This window comes from Ceratotherium simum, chromosome 15, assembly GCF_057802395.1.
Source record: "Ceratotherium simum simum isolate JZ-2026a chromosome 15, ASM5780239v1, whole genome shotgun sequence".
Classification (NCBI taxonomy): Eukaryota; Metazoa; Chordata; class Mammalia; order Perissodactyla; family Rhinocerotidae; genus Ceratotherium; species Ceratotherium simum.
Window position 1 is genome coordinate 31,254,376 of NC_141914.1, and position 19,575 is coordinate 31,273,950.

The 19,575-nt window shown below is 45.1% G+C and overlaps 1 protein-coding gene across 1 annotated transcript in view; it reads left to right on the plus strand.

The window, feature by feature from the left end:
• Positions 1-5,731: 5,731 nt before the first annotated feature.
• The window catches only part of MB21D2 (Mab-21 domain containing 2), a 115,317-nt gene continuing 101,473 nt past the window's right edge, over positions 5,732-19,575 (plus strand). Inside the window, exon 1 of the mRNA XM_004424567.3 lies at positions 5,732-5,955. Within this exon, the coding sequence (XP_004424624.1) occupies positions 5,745-5,955 (211 nt within the window). The 5' untranslated portion in view covers positions 5,732-5,744. The remainder of the gene's footprint in view (positions 5,956-19,575) is intronic.

The following is a 19,575-nucleotide window of genomic DNA, read 5'->3' on the forward strand; positions in this document are numbered from 1 at the left end:
CAGTTGATGAGGTTATGGTATTTATATAGAAAAAGGATTTCTAGGGCAATCAATCAGTTTGCTTTTTTCTTGCCTGATGTGTACAGGTCAAGTAGACTGGGTTTCCCTAAAAGAAGGAGAATTGGAAATTTGGACTTAATTTTTTAAAAATTATTTTGTCATTAAGTTTATTGAGCAAATGGCCTGAGCTCAGATTTTAAGGCAGAGAGAAGAGGAACAAAAGGCTTTGTTTGCCATGATGGAACTTGAATTAAGTTTTGGGATCAGGTGGTACATGTGAAATGCCGGGTAAAGTGTAAAGCTCTCTGAAATGTAAGAGATTGTTGGTGTTTTTCTGGAATCTCAACAGTTGCTAACGATACAGTCAATGAGGTTTGATGGAAAGAACCTGGGTCTTAAATCAAAAGACGGGAGTCTGGGGCCTGAACCTGGTTCATTCCTTTACTCTTTCATGTATCAAACATTTCTTGAACACCTACCATGTGCCAGACCTAGCAATAGGCACTGGGAATACATCTGTGATCAGACACAGTCTTTGCCCACGTGGTGCATACATTTTTAGGAGGGAGGCAGACAAGTTATGAGGCAGCTACAATGAAGTATAAGAAGAGCAATGATGGCGTCCAAAGGCGAGGAGAGTCTATCAGGAACCTACACGACCTAGGCTTGGGTGTGCGTGCGAGTGAAGGAGGTTCAGGAGAAGCCATTTGCAGGAAATGACATCTAAATAGAGAGCTGAAGGATGACAATGACTAGCTGGTGAGCTCACAAAAATCACCATCTCGCTCAGCCCCAGTTCTTATCTCCTAAATTGGAGTCATAACAACAGTCCTAACTAACCTGCTTTAGTAGGAGGCTGTGAGTATCCACAAACAGATTGCTACGGTAAGTGCTTTGTGGAACTGTCAAGCGCTCTATCATTGTAAGGAACGACAATTGTTAATAATTGTTATCAGATATTGTTATCACCATTCCTAGAGTCCATTTTCTTCTTTCCACACGTACAGATTTGCCTCCCCTGAGTACAGCAGGGGAAGAGAATAAAAGGACAGATTTGGGTGGAGAGATTTCTATTGCTACAGTTTCTTCACAGCTAGAGCACCCAGGCCCTCAGGGTTATTAGGGCACAAGGTTGAAGGAGAGGATGGAACAAGTCCCTCTGAACTGTGCGAATGTGTCAGAGGGGTGGGCTTCACGTGGGGTTCACCTTGTTAGAACTGCATAGACTGAGTCAAGAGGGTCATCCACACTGTTCTGGGGACCTCACTAACATTTCAATGGCCTAATCTCACCAGAGATGAAATTGCCCAGCGTGCCCCAAGCAGGGTTGTGTGCCCCTAAACAACTTGTGAGATACCAAGGAGATTCAGCTCTAGTCTTGATGGTGGGGGTGGGGTGGGGTGGGGTGGGGGTTGGGGGGGAAGCAGTAGACGCGTAATTCCTAATGTCAGCAATTCTCCGTTTATTGCAATTTAACTTTCAAGTGCAACAGGCGCATTTTGCCGAAGGGCTACTCTCCTCTTTGTGTTTTATTACTATTCTGGACAAATTTCACGGCATTTTCTATGCCCCCTCTGGTGGTGTGGAAACACAATAAATATTTACTATATCTGAAGTTAGTATGAAAAATAGAAACAGCACAATCTCTACTATTTATGCAAGTTCCCTTTCTCTTTCTGTATCTCCATTCTCCTATTTGCAAAATGAAGATGGTGGATGGGATTTATCCAAGGTCTCTTCTACCGTCAACATTCCACATGTCTATGATGTTTGTTTCTCTTTTTATCTGCCTGTATTTTCAAATTATAAGAAGCTCGGGCCACTTCCATTTGTTAGTCTTTTATTGAAAATCCAACTGCCCAAGAAGGCCAGATCTTGTAGCCTGGGCTGCTATTTAAATCTCTGTCAGACCAGAGAATCTTAGTTTAAAATTATATTTTGTTAATCCATCCTGTGGATATGGAGCTTGCTATTTTTAATACATGCTCTGCACAGCCCAGTTATTCATGGCTGAGAGTTTACCACAGAACTTTAGAGCTGTATTTAAAAACAAACAGCTCCAGGGCCGGCCCCGTGGTATAGCGGTTAAGTGCGTACACTCCGCTGCTGGTGGCCTGGGTTCAGATCCCAGGCGCGCACTGATGCACCGCTTGTCAGGCCATGCTGTGGCAGCGTCCCACATAAAGTGGAGGAAGATGGGCATGGATGTTAGCTCAGGGCCAGTTTTCCTCAGCAAAAAAGAGGAGGATTGGCATAGATGCTAGCTCAGGGCTGATCTTTCTCACACACACACACACACACACAAAACAAAACAGCTCCAGAGAAGCAAGAAGGTGGCTTCACAAGCTAATAAAATTTGGCAGTGAGAAAGTGGAGGGGCAAGTTCTACCTCTGTGAGACGACAGTTTGGAAAGGCAGCGAGTTTCGTTGGTCTGTTTGATGCTGTGGGAGCAAGTGAAGAAACGACCTACCTTAGCACTTACTTACATGGTACACTCCATTCACCTTTCCTGAGTCATTTGTCAAAACTCTAGAAATACGCTCTTTTATTATAGGACTGAGACATTCTTTAATATCTTCTAATAATTATTTTCTCTCTTTCTCTTCATTTTCCTGTCCATCTCCCTTCCTTCTCTTAGGCCATATAACATACACAGGGGAGAAAAAAGTCATGAAAATAGAAGCATTTAATTAAACTCAAGCTGAAATACCTACATGTAGAACAACTCAAGTGATTGTTGGGAAACCACAGATAGCTTACATTGAGATATTTAATTGTAGCAAAAATCACCTAAATGCTGACTTCCTTGACTTTGAGAGATGGTATTAATTTGTTCATTCATTCATTCATTCATTCAAACATATTATTTAAGGTCATAAGATGGGCCAGCAACTGTATTAAATGCAGGGTTTACAAAGGTGAAGAGACACAGCACTTGCCCTTGAGGAGCTCATTGTCTACTAGGGCCCAGAAGTTAACAAGTCTCCCAAGAGACCCAATTCAGGAAATACGGTTCCTGATCCTTTTTCCCTATTTTCCCAGTTTGTCAAGAGATATTTATGCCATCTTATCAGAATTCTATAAGAGCTTATAAAAGGTATTTAGTTTTCTATTCAGGACATTCTCTAAATATTGAAGGTCAATGATTCATAGAATTCTGATGTGGCTGATGGAGAGTAGAACAGACAATGTAGAGTAACAGAGAGACTATTCATTGACTCACTCATTCAAAACATCCAAGGCCCAGGGCTAAGGCACAATCAGAGCAACTCCTGCTCGCTATCAGTTTTCTCTCTATGAATATAAGCATCACAGGAAAAGGTAGAAACAAGGGAGGAGCAGTGCCTCCTTCAGGCCATCTTGACTTTTTGGCCTCAATTATTTCAAACTGTATTATATAGATTGGAGGTTGTTGCTTGCATGGGTGAACTAGGACCATTCCGATCCATGGAATGACTGCCTCAGTCAGCTTTCACAAATCCTACCATTGATCAGGAGAGAAGCATTGACAGATGGGAGTGGATCAATTTGTGTTGGAGTTCCAACGACCTGCATAGCTTATACTACTGTCCAAGTAACGGTAATACTCTCTCAGACGAGAAGTCAGGGCAGCAGAGCAGACCTGCAAAAGCCAGAGGTTTTAAGCAGCTACCTCATCAGTCCACCAGCATTTATCTGGGCATGTATCCTCCCTCTTTAATACTGAGTGGGTGAGAAAGCTTGTTTCCAAGAAAGGAAACCAAAAGCAAAAGAAATTAACTGGATATGCCAAAGGTCTTCACTCATTACTTGATTCAATAAACATTGAGGACCCTCCTGCAGGGCTAAATGCTGTGGGAAATACAAACATGAATAAGATGTAGCCTTTATCCTAAAGAATCTCATAGTTTGAAACTTGCATTAACGGTGATAAAGCAAGGTCAAAATTCATCAATGTCATATGAAACTTTCTGAAAGCATGCAGTGTAGGTTCTAAAGAGGGACATGTTGTCACCAGCTTGGGAGAGGGTCTTAAGGGAAGGCTTTCAGGAAAAGGCAGGTATGGAATTGGCTTTGGTGTAAAGTTGGGAAGGGAGTAAGGAGGAGAGAAATTCCAGGGGGATGTCAGTGGCCAGATCTGTGTTTTGTGTAGATCACTGTGACACCAATGTGGAGAACAGGTTGCAAAAGGGAAAGAATTACATTTATGACAACAGCAATAGTAGCAGCTAACATTTAATTAAGTACTTATTATATCAGGTATCACACTAAGTGCTTGACCCACTTTATCTCATGTAATCCTTAAAGCACTCCAGGAGACAGGAATTATTATCATCTCCATTTTATAGGGAAAAGCATGGCAGAGGCTGGACTAACAAAAGAGTTTGTATTCTTGGCCATGAGAACCCAGGTAAGAAAATGAAAAAGGTCCTATCTCCATCAGGGCCTGTGGGATAGAGAAGAGATGGATTTTGGAGAATTAGGGAGGAAGACAACCTTTGTTTCTAAGAACCAATAGGCCTCCTGAGCGTTTGCGTTAAAAACTTCATAAACACTAAAAACACCTCTGAGATCCTCTTCTGTCTAAAGGACCACGACTTAGATGGAACCTACCTTGTCAAGTAAGTACAACTCCATTGCGGGAACCACGTCCTTTGGCTTATCACTGTCTACCCACATTCTGGCACTCTGCCCGGCAAACAGTGAGTGCTCAAATTGTATTTGTTGAATGAGAAAAATTTCACCTCGTCATTCCAACATTCGTTGGAACCTGGGGCAATGCATTCTGTTTCCCCTCCCCCACACCCACACCCACACTTCAGTTTCCCTATCTTTATATTAGAGCAAGCTGCATCTCATTAACTCATTATTTAAGTTGAATATGCTGTTACCCAGAAAAATCACCTAGGGCAAAGGTAGGGATACGTTAGTGGCTAATGGGAGTGTCTCTCTACCGGCCCGGTGTGGGCACTCTTTCTTTTGATACGCTTAATCCTATCGTTTGGCAATCTAGGCCGAAAAAGGCAGAAGACTGGTTGCATATTCTTTAAGGCAGGTTCCTTCACCATCTAAAAGCACTGGAGTTCTTGAGATGGAAACGCTCCCATAGAGATGTCCTCGTCCAGGACACCGCCCTTAAAATTAGACAGAGGAAGACTCCCTTCTCCTTGAACGTGCTTGGCAAGCCCTCCCCCCAAAGGAGAGTGGTGGTAGAGAAGGAATACGTCCACACCTCGCAGGTCTGCCCGAGTACAGATTGGCAAGTGGCATAGGCGCGCAGACCTCTGTCATTTATTTATTTTTCTTTCCACTGGGTGCGCTGTCCCTTTAAATGGGGACGCTGGTGCTGGCTCCGTAACACGGGAGCCGGCAGCTTGTTGATTTCAGAGCTGGTGAATTTCACATTGTTTCCACTTCACTTTCCTCGCCCGGGGGGAGGCTCCGGTTGGTGCTACGACCGCTGTCGCCTCTGCCAGCTAGGGCCAGGGGAGGGCGAGGACCTGCAGCATCGGGACCGGCGTGGGGCCGCAGGAAAGGGTGTCGGGGCCACACACGCACCCTCGCTGCAGTCCAGCTCCTCCCGAAGCCCGGACGCCCGGAGCGCACGGAGCCGGGACCGCCCGCCTAGACGCCAGCCGGCCAGCCCGCCCACGGGCCAGGGCCACAGCCAGGGAGCCGGCGAGGGGAGGAGGCCCAGGGGGCGGGGTGGGGGGCGGGGGTGGGTGCTGCCGCCGCCGCGGAGCTGCTACTCGGCGCGTTTTGCATGAAGATGGCGGCTCCCACCGCCAGCAAGGCAGCCTCCCTGGGCTGTAACAACAAGCCTACGTTCCCGGAGCTGGATTTCAGGTCGGGAGCTCGGGTGGAGGAATTGAACAAACTCATCCAAGAATTCACGAAGCACGACCAGCGGGAATACGACGACCAGAGAGCGCTAGAGATTCACACAGCCAAGGATTTCATCTTTTCCATGCTGGGTAAGGAGGAAAAAGGGGGAGGTGTGCGTGTGATGGGAAGCGGGTACGAACCCATTCCCCCTTCTCGTTCTCTTCTTGGTTTTCTTCCCGGAGCCGGGTGGCTGGGGTATAACTCATCTCTATTCCGCCTCTTCCCTTCTTTCCCCGCCGCAAGCTGAGCTGCCTTCCCTCCTCTCCTTACTATACTTTGCGCCGGGTCTCTTTTTTCCCTCGTTGCCTGGCTCTTTTGTTAATTTCTCATCGGCCGGGGGCTGGGAGGCAGGTGAAGTGTTCGGTAGTGAAAAGTCTCACTGTTGGGGGAAGCCCCTGGAAGCAGCGCGGTCCAGGTGAGACCCGGCGGCGCCTTTCAATTCAGGGATTTGGCTCGGGAGGCACGGACCTGCGCCTTCCCAGCGCCGAGGCTGGGGTCCTCTCCTGAGCTCGGGGCGCGGAGACAGCGTGGGGCTCCGGCTCGGCGCCCGAGCGACAAGTTGCTTCTCTAGTCTTGCGGCGCGGCGCTGTCATGCCGAGCCCCCGGTGGCCAAACTTGTTGGGTGTTCCCTAGTAACCCGCTGAAGTAGGCTGGGCGCCCGGTATGCCTGCAACTTTGATTTGCAAATCGACTTCCCTCTGAAGCGTTCGGAAGCATTTCCGGTGCTTCTCCAGGGTTCTTGCTGAGCTCTGAATTCTTAATTCCCAGCTCGAAAATGCCCCAGCTCAGAGCTCTAATCCCGAGGAGCGCTGGCCCCCTGCTCTTTGTGTGTTGTCCATGCGCTGGCCGAGAGAGGTGCCCTGAGTTTCGAACCTGGGAGACGTCGTGGGACAGAAAATATGCCGCCCACTCTCACCCCCAGCCCAGCACCTACAGGTCCTTAAACGGATTGTTGAATGGTGTGTAAAGGAAAATAATTGAGCCAGGCCTGGGAGACTGAACCCCTCCTCAGGTGTCCTGTCGTTCGGATTATTGCTCCTGAGATGTAGCAGGAGTGTCCGCTGCTGGGAGTCTCCCGCGTGGCTTGCGGCTGCACCAGCGCGACCCTGGCCGGCATGCAGTACGTGGCCTGGCGGTTCACATTCCGCAGAACTGGGACTCGAGCCGTAGCGCTGCCCTCACGCGTGTCCCTGTGCGCTCTACAAATACATCCTCAGCCCATTTTCCAGATAATGGAAAATTTGATTGAAAAAGGGCTTTGAGCTTTTGCCTTCCTCCTGCCATCTACTTGGATTTCAGCCGGCTGTCTATTGTTGCTGGGTCTATCGGAGGGTACCTTTTTCCCTCTCGGTTTTCTTCCTCTCCACAGCCCAAGTGGGGATAATACAAATTGAACGTGTGGCCGCCGGTATAGTAACGCTTTGGGAAGTTGGATGAAGCGTGTTAAAACTTGGGACTGGATTTTACCTTTTGCTTCATGCTCTCCAAGTGGATCCTAGATTGTGCGTGGGGTTGCAAAGCTAGCTCTCTGTTGAGGTATTCGACCATTCAACTACTTAGATGAATTAAATGTGTGTTTTTTTTTAAACAACTCCCTAACCTGGTGGGAGTGAGCTTCCAGCTCAGTGATTGTCATGAGAGTGGGGACACACAGAAGGCGCAGGGTAGTTATTTAAGTTGCTTAATCATGGCCTTTCTCCTTGACATAAATAATGGAAGTCTGCCATTGTGGTGTTATAGCCCCCACATCAGTTCCAATGTCTCCTGCCCTGATCTTTCACTAGAAAAAGGTACTAGGTCACCATCAGTCAGGATAGTCAGGGAACAGAAAGTGGGAGGATATGGGGAGGGGTAAGTTTAAATACCCAGCTCATTAGGAACTTCTGTGACACCCCTACAGCTGATACACTGATTTAGCAAAGCTGTTACCCAAATATGAAGGGTGCATTATTCCAGGCTGCTTAATTTACCTGTATTTAATGTCATGAGTGGCTTTGTGTTGACAGGTAACTCAGTTCTCTTCCATTCCTTTTTACCCAGTTGACCTTGCAAGAGAAGTCTTTCTTGCCCCCTGGGAATTTGATATTTCCACCTGCAGGAGAGAAAATTCAGGAGAGTGTCATTTAAGCCTCTTGCCCCTCTGGACACTAGAAGACAGATGGCGAGATGAGCTTGCCTGTGTGTGGTGCTGCATTCATTCGTGAGTCCCTTCCTTTCCTTTAATGAGGTGCTGGCTGCTCTAGACAAGTGAAGGTTTGGTGACAGCAAGGGTCCCCATGTGGATTTACTTTTTTAAAGCGGATTTTCGCTTGGTTTAAAAAACAAAATCTCTTTTTGTGCACTTTGTTTCACTTGCCACAGCCTTGAGTCTTTCATGAATATGCTAATGAGGTGTCTTAATGACCCTCAGCTTGTTAAGGTGTCACTGGGGTGGCACCAGGCCCTTATTTCTGGGAGTGGTGGGGGGCGAGTCCTCTTGGCTTTGTTCTGCCTGTGTCTGAGCTGTACCTAAGGATTGTCAGCAGCTTAAAAACATGATCCCCTCACCCACAATGAGATGGCAGTGGAAGTTGGTGCAAGCCTCTTTAATGGAGCTGTGGATAACACTACTCCTGTTTTCAGGAGTTGGTGGGGGGCAGCCACTTTCTTTCTCTATGATTGTTAGCCTGGAACTAAAGCTCCCCCAGCTTCCCAGACCCTTTTTGTTTTGTCTGGTTTGGATGCAGCTTTACCCAGAAGAACAAAGTCGTGGTAGATAGTTGTCATAATCAGTGGCTTGTCAGTACCAAGAAACTCCACTGTCCTATCAAAGTAGGATTCTGCGTAGGCCATGGGGTTGATGAGAGCTGGCTGGTGGTCGCTGTGGTCGTCACCGTGGTCTCCCCGTGGTTTGTCCTGACATTCTCTGCTTGTGCAGAGATTCTGATTCCTTTGGAGGCAGGTGTTAGCTGGAATCTAGATTCGCTCCTTATTTCTCTACACCTTAGTCTTTTAGGAGAATGATTGCTATTATTATCTAGTTAATATTTGAGAACCCAGATTGTGTGAGAGGCTGGCAGTGCATAATAAACACTATTTATCAAAATTCAGGAAAATTGCCAGAGTTCATTAATGTTTTAATAATATTTGGTATTTGCATAATGTCTCTGCCAGCTCTTTTGTTATCTTCATTCCCTGGCGAGGTCGGATGGAGACTGGTCCTGTCCCCATTGAACAGATGCAGAACAGGGGTATGCAGAAGCTAGAGAAGCCAGGAAGGGGACAAGCCGTCGCTTACCCTACAGTCCACATGGTTGGTACCAGGGTTATTAGAGTAGCTATAATTTACTGATTGCCTTCTCAATGCCAGTAACTATACACAACCTTAGGAGTAATGCTTTCCCATTACACAGATGAGGATACTGAAATTTCTTGGGGTTAAGAATCATTCAGGGTCCCATGGCTAATAAATGGTAGAGATGTTGCTGAAACACACATCAGCCTGACTCTACGGCATGTTCCCCTTCTATTTGAGACTATTAAGAATAATTGCATTAACTCCAGAGGAGGGGCTTTGTTTAAAAAAATTATTGCCTCTTCTTTCAGGATTTTGTTTCTGATTTCAGCAAAGTATTAGGGCGAATCAAGCAGCATCTGAGGTGATTTCTGGAGCAGCCTGAGTTCAACTATTTTATTCCGTAATAAAATCACTGGTTTGAATTCCTGGTTTAGAAAATGATAGTCATTATAATAAAATGTTAAAATATGTAGTTCCAATCCCAGTCTGCCTCTTAGTGTTTTCATCTATTGAACGTGGATAACAGCAATGCATCCTTTTAGAGTTACGTGTGAGTGTGAAGTTACTTTGTAAACTGAAAAGGAATGTGTACATGATTTTATTATTTATTTAAAGAAATGGGCATTATTGGAAAACCTAGTGAACTTAAACTGGAATTATTTCTGCAGCTTGGTATCAGAAAGAACTATGGAGTACGATTAGAAGCAGCCTAGGAGAATATAAGCTCTGGCTAGAGAGGGCATGATTAATTACAACATGCGTTGCCATTTGTTAAGCTCATACTGTGTGCTGGGCAGTGTGCTAGCTATTTTCCATAAATCCATTAGTTCATGTAATTTTCTTCCAACAGCTTTGGAAAGATAAATATCATCACGCCTATATTGGAGGTGAAGTAGGTGGTATTATCTCTTTTTAAAAATGAAACACTGAGGCTCAGAAAGGTCAAGTACTTATGCCAAGATCATAAACAGTTTGAGTTTGAACCCAGTTATGTCTGACTCAAAAGTTATGTTCCTGCCGCTGTACTAGCAATTCATTTCCATCGCTGTTGGGTCAGACAACCCAAAGGCCCACTTCCTGGGGCATGCTGTACTCAGTAGCCCTGCTTAGCCTGTAGGACCAGGGATGGTTTCTCTTTGTCTGACTACCTGTATCTGTCTTTCTCTCCCTCTCTCACTTTCATGCATTCAACAAATATTTGCTGAATGCCGTATGTGGGGTCCTGAGGATAAAATAGTGAGCAAAAATTGAGAAATTCGTATGGCCCTTTGGAGACCCCACCCTCTTCTTTGCCCGCCAACTCTAGGAGAATAGTTTGCTGGCTCTTGTCTCCTTTCAGGCCCATAAATCCCATGTGGCCACTTCAAAGTTCTAAACTTCTGGTGTGGTGTTTCAAAGTGTGGCTGGACCTGCCGTGACTTTAGGCCCTTTCTGTATCTTCAGAATAGGCCTTTTTTTTTTTGGTGAGGAAGATTGGCCCTGAGCTAACATCCATGCCAATCCTCCTCTTTTTGCTGAGGAAGACTGGCCCTGGGCTAACATCTGTGCCCATCTTCCTCTACTTTATATGGGATGCCGCCACAGCATGGCCTGACAAGTGGTGCATCGGTGCGTACCCGGGAGTCAAACCTGCCTGCCAGCAGCGGAACGTGCACACTTAACTGCTAGGCCACGGGACCGGCCCCCAGACCTGTGATTTTTTAAGATTCATGTTTTTTTTTTTTTTTTTGTGAGGAAGATCAGCCCTGAGCTAACATCCATGCTAATCCTCCTCTTTTTTTGCTGAGGAAGACCAGCTCTGAGCTAACATCTATTGCCAATCCTCCTCCTTTTTTTTTTTCCCCAAAGCCCCAGTAGATAGTTGTATGTCATAGTTGCACATCCTTCTAGTTGCTGTATGTGGGGTGCGGCCTCAGCATGGCTAGAGAAGCGGTGCGTCGGTGCGCACCCGGGATCCCAACCCGGGCTGCCGGTAGCAGAGTGCGCGCACTTAACCGCTAAGCCACAGGGCCGGCTCAGAATAGGCCATTTTGAAGCCCTGTCTTTCCAGTGTTTAAATGCCACTTTTCTCTTAATGAATTCATCCAGCAATATTTATTGAGGGAATTTATTGTGAATCATTGCTTTATGGGCTTCCAAGTCTTGGTAAGTACTTTAGAGTTCTAGTCGCTACTGTGATGCATCTGTATAATGGGCAAGATCATCTCTGAAGTCTGTTACAGCTCTGAAAATGTTACGCATCTAGGGTAGGGAGGTCCCTCTGAGCCTTTATTTTTGCTGCTATTTTTGGGGTTGGTTTCAATTCTCCCTCCAGGGTTCTGGGCAGTTGCTGCCCTTTGTCATTAACAGAAGAGCCTTAGAACTGGTGATGACCCTTGGTCCTTCCCAGGATGTCCTTCCTGTGGCCCCCATTGGATAATGCGTTGCTCTAGATTAGCCTGGGACCTTTTGTATTCACAGAAATATTAGATTCTCTCTTGTCAAACTGAGAACTTGTCATTGAATGTTAGCTCTTTAGACTCTCCTGGAGCTTTTTAACAATTTGGAATCTCTGGTCCCATTTTAGACCTATTGAATCAGAATCCCTTGAGATCCACAAACTGGCTGCTCAGCACTCCAGCATCCTGTGTTAGGCCTGATGTGGTGCATTCCCCATCCAATAGAGCTGCTCCTATACACAATGAGCATGATCCCAGTTGACTTTTGAGACTAGAACCAGGCTGCTGAGCCAAATGAGCAGCTATGTCCGCTGGCTCCTGGAACTGGAGTCCTTCCACTGAGACAGGCAGGGAGGCATAGTGAGTGAGATGATTAGAGGGTTTACTCTGTAGCGGAGGTTGTAATGGGGCTTTACATCATTGTGTGATTTAATCATCACCATAACCCTTTGAAGTAAAGTACTATGTGGAACCGTAGGATTGGAAAAATCCAGGAATTTCCTAAGTTTACCAGCAAGTAAGTGGCATAGCTGGGGCTTAACTGGGGTCAGGCTGATGCAAAACCCTTGCTTTTTAACAATGACATTATTCTGCTCTGAGGAGTGGCTGGAGACCGGGATTCTAGCCCAGACTCTTCCAGTTACTTGCTGTGTGACTTTGGGCAAGTCACTTAACAGACCCTGAGCCTCAATTGCTGAATATGTAAGTTGGGGCTATATAACATGAAGTAGTTATACCTACTTCATGTGTTCAGGTCCATTTAATTCTGAATCTGAAAATTTTTGTGCAGTGCAAAAGAAGGACTTTTCTGAGTTCTATTACCAGCTCTGTTTTGTACTGTGTGGAATGTGTGTTATCCTGAATAAGTCTCCTAACCTCTTTTGGGCCTCTTTTTGCCCATTTTCCAAGTACAGTCATGCACCACATAACGACGTTTCGGTCAATGACAGACTGCATATACGATGCTTGTCCTATAAGATTAGTACCATATTGCCTAGGTGTATAGTAGGCTGTACCATCTAGGTTTATGTAAGTACTGTAGGGGAGGAAGAAATTTTCCTCTACTCTTCTAGGTTCTTCTGGCTGGTCTAAGAATTAGGTTGACATAAGACAGATTAACAGCAGAAAAACAAACAAGGTTTAATAACATGTATACATGAAAGAAACCCAGGAAAACCCAGTAACTCGCCAAAATGGCCTAAGTCCTAACTTTAAATGCCATTCTCAGCTAAAGATAAAAGAAGATGTTGGGGGTGGGGAGAGTCAGGGACTTCAAAGGGAAGGAAGGCAATTCACAGGGAGGTGAAAAGGAGCAAATGTTTGGAAAACAAGTGTTTGGCCGCACAGAAACAGAAGAACACAGAGGGGAGCCCCACAAACAGGCTTGTCTAGGTTCCTCCCTGTCTGCCTCCTAGTCCATGTTATGCTAAGGTGATAGCTTGCTTCCTGAGACAGGTTTTTTTAATCAGAGTTCTTTTAGGCAGTTAAGGGGGTGGTAACAAAAACTGAGTCTTTTATTTCTTAAAAATAATCAGCCTAAAACAATCCTTATGTTAAAGAGACATGTTTTGGGGTGGCAAATTTGGTTCCCCTTTAGTACACTCTATGGTGTTTGCATAACTATGAAATCGCCTAACGAAACATTTCTCAGAACGTATCCCCATTGTTAAGTGACACATGACTGTATAGGAAATACAAAGAAGAAAGTAAACTCATCCCCAAATTCTAATTACTATTAATATTTGATGTACATTTTTTCTAGACATCTGTGTTTATACACATGCTTACAGTCACTCATATTTACATGCATATAGCTTTATGTAACAGTAATCATTGGATATGTGCTTTTTTTGTAAACTTATCAACATGCTGTCATCTACCACACTTTAAAAAGGAGCTATAACCTGAAACCTATGGAAAGATATTCTCCTACCTTCTTTCATTCCAAACGAAGATACTGTTCTGGAACTTAGAGCACATTCTGTGATTTAATAATTGGAGGTGATGAACTTTCATATTGGTGATTTCTGGGGGTTTTCCCTGCCTTTCAGTATCATCTCCTATATGGTCACATAACACTACCCGTGTTTCTCACTTTCGTCCCTTGCTTAGGCTGTTTTCTCCATCGGGATTTCTTAACCTGGGGCCATGGAAATAGTAATATGGAGTCTGTGAACTTGAATGGGAAAAAATTCCATCTTTATTTTTATTAATGTCTAACTGAAATATAGTGTTTTCTTCCATCATAAAAGTAGGTAAGAAACCATCGCAGTATTAGCGGTACCTATGTTTTTTGCTTTTGTTGCCAACAGAAATCACAGGTTTTTTCATTTCACATTACAGTTGTTATAGAGATCTCAAAAAATCATTTATTGCTGCTTTGAAATTGTGATGGCTATTAGCTTCGCTGCTAGATTTCATTTAGTGTCTTAAAGAATCATATGGTACTCTATCACAAATTTACTTTTTGAGTGCATTTTGTATTTTAATACTGATTTTCTTTAAAGTCCTGTGATTTTATCATATTCATTTAAATGTACTATTTTTTGCAGGGGTCCATAGGCTTCTCCAGCTTGTCAAGATGATCCATGTCCCAGAGGCAGTTAAGAGTCTCTCTTTCTAAAGACAGAAGTAACACCTTATCTCTGCTTTGTTTTCCTCTCCCAGCTCGAATGTCACTTGACTCATAAAGTTTTCCTGTATCTCTCCAAGGAGGAAAAAATTTACCTTTTCCCTGTGCTCCCTTAACATCTGGTCGCTTTTATAGCCCTTAGTACATTCTTCCCCACACTGTAGGTTAAAGAATTCCTGGCTTATTTATCTTTGCAGCACCCAGTGGGATCATATACACAGTAGGTGCTCATAGAGTGTTAAGTGACTTGATTTACTTTGAAAGAGCTTTTCTGTGTGAAGCTCCTGCTTTCAGGCTCTATTTAAGGGTGAGCACCTTCTGATATTGTCTCTCTATGATTTTCTCCTTCCATTAAGCCGTGCTGTGTCATCTTTTCTGGAGTCAAGAATATCTTGATCTGATCTCCTTATGTGGCAGAGAGGTGTAGGGGAGTTTTTCTAGATTCCAAGAATAACATCTTTAAGACTTATCGTAGGGAAATTTAAGAAATGTCCCAAGTGATTGCTGTAGCTTGTTGACCGAGGGCAGCAAATGGGGACTTGTGGGAATGTCCCCTTTCTCGAAGACCCTGAGTTTTACTCCACTGGCATCTAGGGTACTCGTGGACTTTCTGCATGCCCACACTTGGGGCTTTACAGAATGCAGAGAAGGCATAAGACATCTTTCCCATGACGGTTTCTGATATGCTTATCAGTCAACCTGTAAGTGTTTGGATGCCTACTCTGGAATCCAAATTGTAGCAGTTCTTTATTATTATAAACTACTATTGTTTGCCATCAATAATAATAACTTACCTTTGTACAGTGCTTGATAGATTATAATACATGATCACATCTGGTATGGTATGTATTATTCCTAGAACACGCCTTTGACAAAGGTCATGTAGCAACTATTAACCCCCATTTACAGATGGGGGTACTGAAACTCTGGGAGGTGATGTGACTTAGTTGGAAGGCATAGAGTAAGTTCTAGAACAGGACTCAACCCAGATGTCGAGTGTCTTCTGCTACAGCACACTGCCTGCAAAGAGCTTGTGGGCTTTTCCACCCTCAGACATCTTTCCTGGGTCGCTGGGGTGAGTCTATATTCCCAGACAGGGCAAGGGTAGCAGCCTTCATTCCTCTCTGGGCTTTTCTGCTCTCCTCCTGAGATGAGGGTGTCTGGTGAGTGATGCTGGCTGAGAGTAGATGCGGAAGTACATGCCCTGTAGATATGCATTCTCCACCTCTGGTAGTTAGGTCTTGCCCAACTGGTTGTTAGGGTCTGTGACAGTGTCCACAATGGACCTGGGTAAGTACTTGCCAGCTGAGTGATCCCTTTAAAGACGGTTCATAATTATGCCATTATGTGAGGCCCTGTCTCCAGGAAACAGCTATCTGTTTTTCCTTCACTTAAGTGCCTTTTCATGAATTCCCTCTGCACAAGATGAAGAGACAGATAACTAGGGACAGTGCTGCTATGAATAAAGCTGGCGTGGGGACCTGTTGTTCAGTTTTTTCCTCCACACAAGAAGACACGATTACTTTTTGTGAGTTGAGTCAAGTCAGTAGGGGGAGTTGGTATAAATCTTGTTTACGTTTTTGTTTCTTCTAACTAGTATTTGGGTATCCACATTGTGCCTAGAATGATGTTAAGTTTTCATTCATAAAGTCAATGAATATATGTTGGAGTGCCTACCATGTACTGGGGCAATTACTATATAAGTGCACAGAGTGGTGGATAAGAGAAGCAAGGTCACGACCTCCATAGGACTTCTGTTCTCTGGGGGATTCAGCAAGATTTAAGCATGCAAATAGATAGGGATGTGTGCTATAAAAAAAAAAAAAAAGCACAGAATCTTAAGATGGGAGGGTAACTGGGTAGGATGGAGTGAAGAGTGGTAGAGAAGGCCTCTCTGAAACAGACATTTGAAATGGAAGGATAAGAAGGAGCTGGCCATCTCAAGACTGGATGGAAGAGTATTCCAGGTAGACAGAACAGCAAGTACAAAGGCCCTGAGGTGGGGGTAAATTTGAAAGCAGCTTTCAAGCCTTCTTAAATTATAGCACGTCTGATTTAGCCTCTGCGAGGAGGAATGGTCTGTGTTCAGATTAGGCCTAAGGTGAAAGGAATGGGCTGCCTGCCTTGGAGCGGAGTGAGCTTCCTGCAGGTGGATGTTTTCCAGATGGGCCACCCTTTCCAGGTAGGCTCTTGTCTGTAGCATTCAGGGATTGGCGGCAGGGGACAGTGTAGAAAGGTTGGATTACAGGTCCTCAAAAGGCCCTTTGTAGCCACGTGATTCTCTGATTTCACCTCTGATAGCCATAGGCTAGAAACAGTGAGTCCTATGTTAGATGATTTATGGGTCAAAGCACAGTTTTCATGGGATGATAATAAGTCTTTATATCTAGTCCTCCGCAGTTTACAAAATACTTTCACGTGTATAGTCTCACTTTGATTTATTCCTGATGACAACCCTATGAAGTAGGTGTTATTATTGTCTCTATTTTAACAAAGAAAGCAGCCCGTGGTCAAGAGAAGTTAAGTAACTCACTCAAGGTCACCAGATGGTTGCGGTGGGATCAAACTCAAGTCCTCTGAAGCTCACCCCAAATTCTTTGTATTCTCTAATTCTAAAAACCTTCCCCCTTCTCCCACCCCACCCCGTCCCAGGGTTGGAAGGAGGATTTCTAGCCCGGAGAGGGGCACTGAGGATCAGTAGGAAGAACTAAGCCAACAGACTGCGAGTCTGCACGTGCCTGTTACCGGTATTCAACTTGTAAGCACTTTTCTGGGCTGCTTCAAGATCACCCTTATAGCAGCCGCAGCTGTTCTTAATAGCAGCTGCTTGTGTGGATTGTGTTGTGATTAATAAAGGAAACTCAACAGTTTGTTCTTTCAGCTGTGCCCTTGGTGCGCACAGCTTGCTTTCGTGAAGTCTGTGTTTCTGATTTGGAACCGCACAGTCCTACTCGCATACTGCGTCCCAGGGGCTCATAGCCCTGTTGTGGAAGGGGTGGTCCATCTAGACCAGAGCCGGCGAGCGAAAGGCCCACCAGGGACTGGGCAGTAAGGGAAATGAGTGCGGTGGACAGCTCAGTAAATGCCAGCTGGTCCTTGGTGTCAGAGTCTGGGATGCTGGGAAGTGAGGGGTGCACTAGAGAATGAGATCACCTCTTACTTCTCTTGTCTAAAGGGAGTCACTGCTCCTCAGCCCCTGCCCGTTGTTCCTCCGCCACAGTGCTTCTCTGACTTTACTGTGCATCAGTGTCCTGCTTGTTAAAACAGATTGCCGGCCCCACCCCTAGAGTTTCTGCTTCAGTCGGTCCAGGATCCAGCCCCGAGAGTTTGCATTTCTCATGAGTTCCAAGGTGATGCAGCTGTTGCTGGTCCAGGGACCACACTTTAAGAACCACTGCCGAGGGGCCAGGGTGACAGAACTTGGATGTTTTAAGAGATGCAATGAATCTGGATTTTTATGTGAAATCTCCAGATTTTTAAATATTGAGAATAAAATCAAATATTAAAGGAACATGATGTGGTTTAAAACTGTCGGTCAAACCGAACACTGGCTGCCAGTTTATCACCTCTGATCTGAATACCTTCAGGGAACTCTTTGTGCTGTCTGCTCTGGAAACTAAGGCCAGAGAGGAGCCATAGTTCTTCGTAAACGTGCAGTTAGTTTGGGGGCAGAATCATGACCAGAACCCAGGTTTCCTATCTATCTAACAAATGTGTGTGTGTGTTTGTGTTGGTGTTAGTCCTACCATATTGTCTCCTAAATAAATTTTCCCTTTGAATACAAAAACTATGTAACTCTGAAAATAATAATCACACTAAAATACTATTGGCCATGTCCCAGGCACAGTTCTAAGCACTTTATACTTTATGTATATTAACTAAATGAATCCTAACAACAACCCTATGAGGAAGAGTTATTTTTCCTATTCCTATTTACCAATGAGAAATCCAAAGCACAGAGAGGTTAAGTAATTTGCCCAGAGTCACAGAGCTACTGGTAGAGTAGGGATTTAAACCCAGGAAGTTCGGCTCAGGCAGAAAATGGCAAATAACTATGAATCTTCTTTTTTTTTATCTCATTAAAAAAAAAAAACTTTCCTCTTGCAAAATGGAAATCATTGATGGAATACTACAAACTGAATGCTGCTAGGAAACTTGGAAGTTAGGTGGCCTGAGTTCCTCCCTCCTCCATTTTACAGACGTGGAAACTGAGGCCCAGAAAGGGAAGGGGACTTGGTCGTCCTGAACGCTGATTTTACTTTTGGGTGGAGTGGAGGTTAGGTAGATGTCCGGTAAGTAACTGCTCCCTGAGAAGATGTTTGCACCTAAGATGGTCCACGGTCTACCCAGTAGTGTTGGCTCCCCGGGGAGGGTGAGTCACTCTTGAGAGGGCTCTACTTCAAGGTAGGGAACATTTCCCTTGCTCCAGAGCCGCCTTGTGTAGTTTGAAGTTCTCTTAATTTCTGTTAGATGAAGGATGCTAAATAAATAACCTCGTGGGCACAGTGTGTGTCTGGTCTGTCGTATTTGCTTTTGTCTGTTGATTGTTCCTTGTCTCTCCCCCTCTGGTTTCTTTCCTGTGAAGTGTGTCCTTTTCTCACACCTGTGCTGTTTGCACAGCTTTGACTATAATGATGAATATTTCCATCTGTGAACAGTCTGTATCAACAGGAAGGAAGGGGCTGGCTGGGTGGACCGCAGGACGCTGGGTCCAGCTGTGGTTGGGACCAGTTGAAGCTCCATGGGCTAGGAAGCCTCGTTGGGACGTGAAGGAGAACTAGCACTACCTTCCCTCCCCCCTGCTGGTCTGAGAGCTCGGAGCCTTGGGAGGATTTTGAGAGTTGTAATAGGATTCAAAGAATTATAGAGGAGTTAAGCCAGTGGGGATCTTTCTGAGATCAGTTCATCCACCCCATCATTTTACATGTGGGGACATTTACCCCCATGGTGGACAGTGACTTGCTCAAGGTCAAACTGGTGGTGATGATGATAATACTGGGAAACTTCCTCACTCTTTGCCAGGTATTGTTCTAAGTGCTTCATAATCATTAACCCATTTAATCCTCATAACAATCCTGTGACGAGGGTACTGTTACCATCCCCTTTACCAATAAGGAAACTACAACGGTTAAGGCAGTTGCTTGCTCAGGCTGGTGATAGAGGCTGGATTCAAACCTAGGCAGTCCAGCTCCTTCCCTCCTTGCACCTTCCCAAAACGTGAGTACCATCACCTTGCCAGGCTCTGTGTTGGTTGCTGGTGTACAAACATGAGGTGGTGCTAAATATTGACGGGGAGGATGGAGATGAAGGAATAGTGGGCAGAGTGGAGAAGATGGTGGTTTTACTGTCCTGGAAGCCAGTG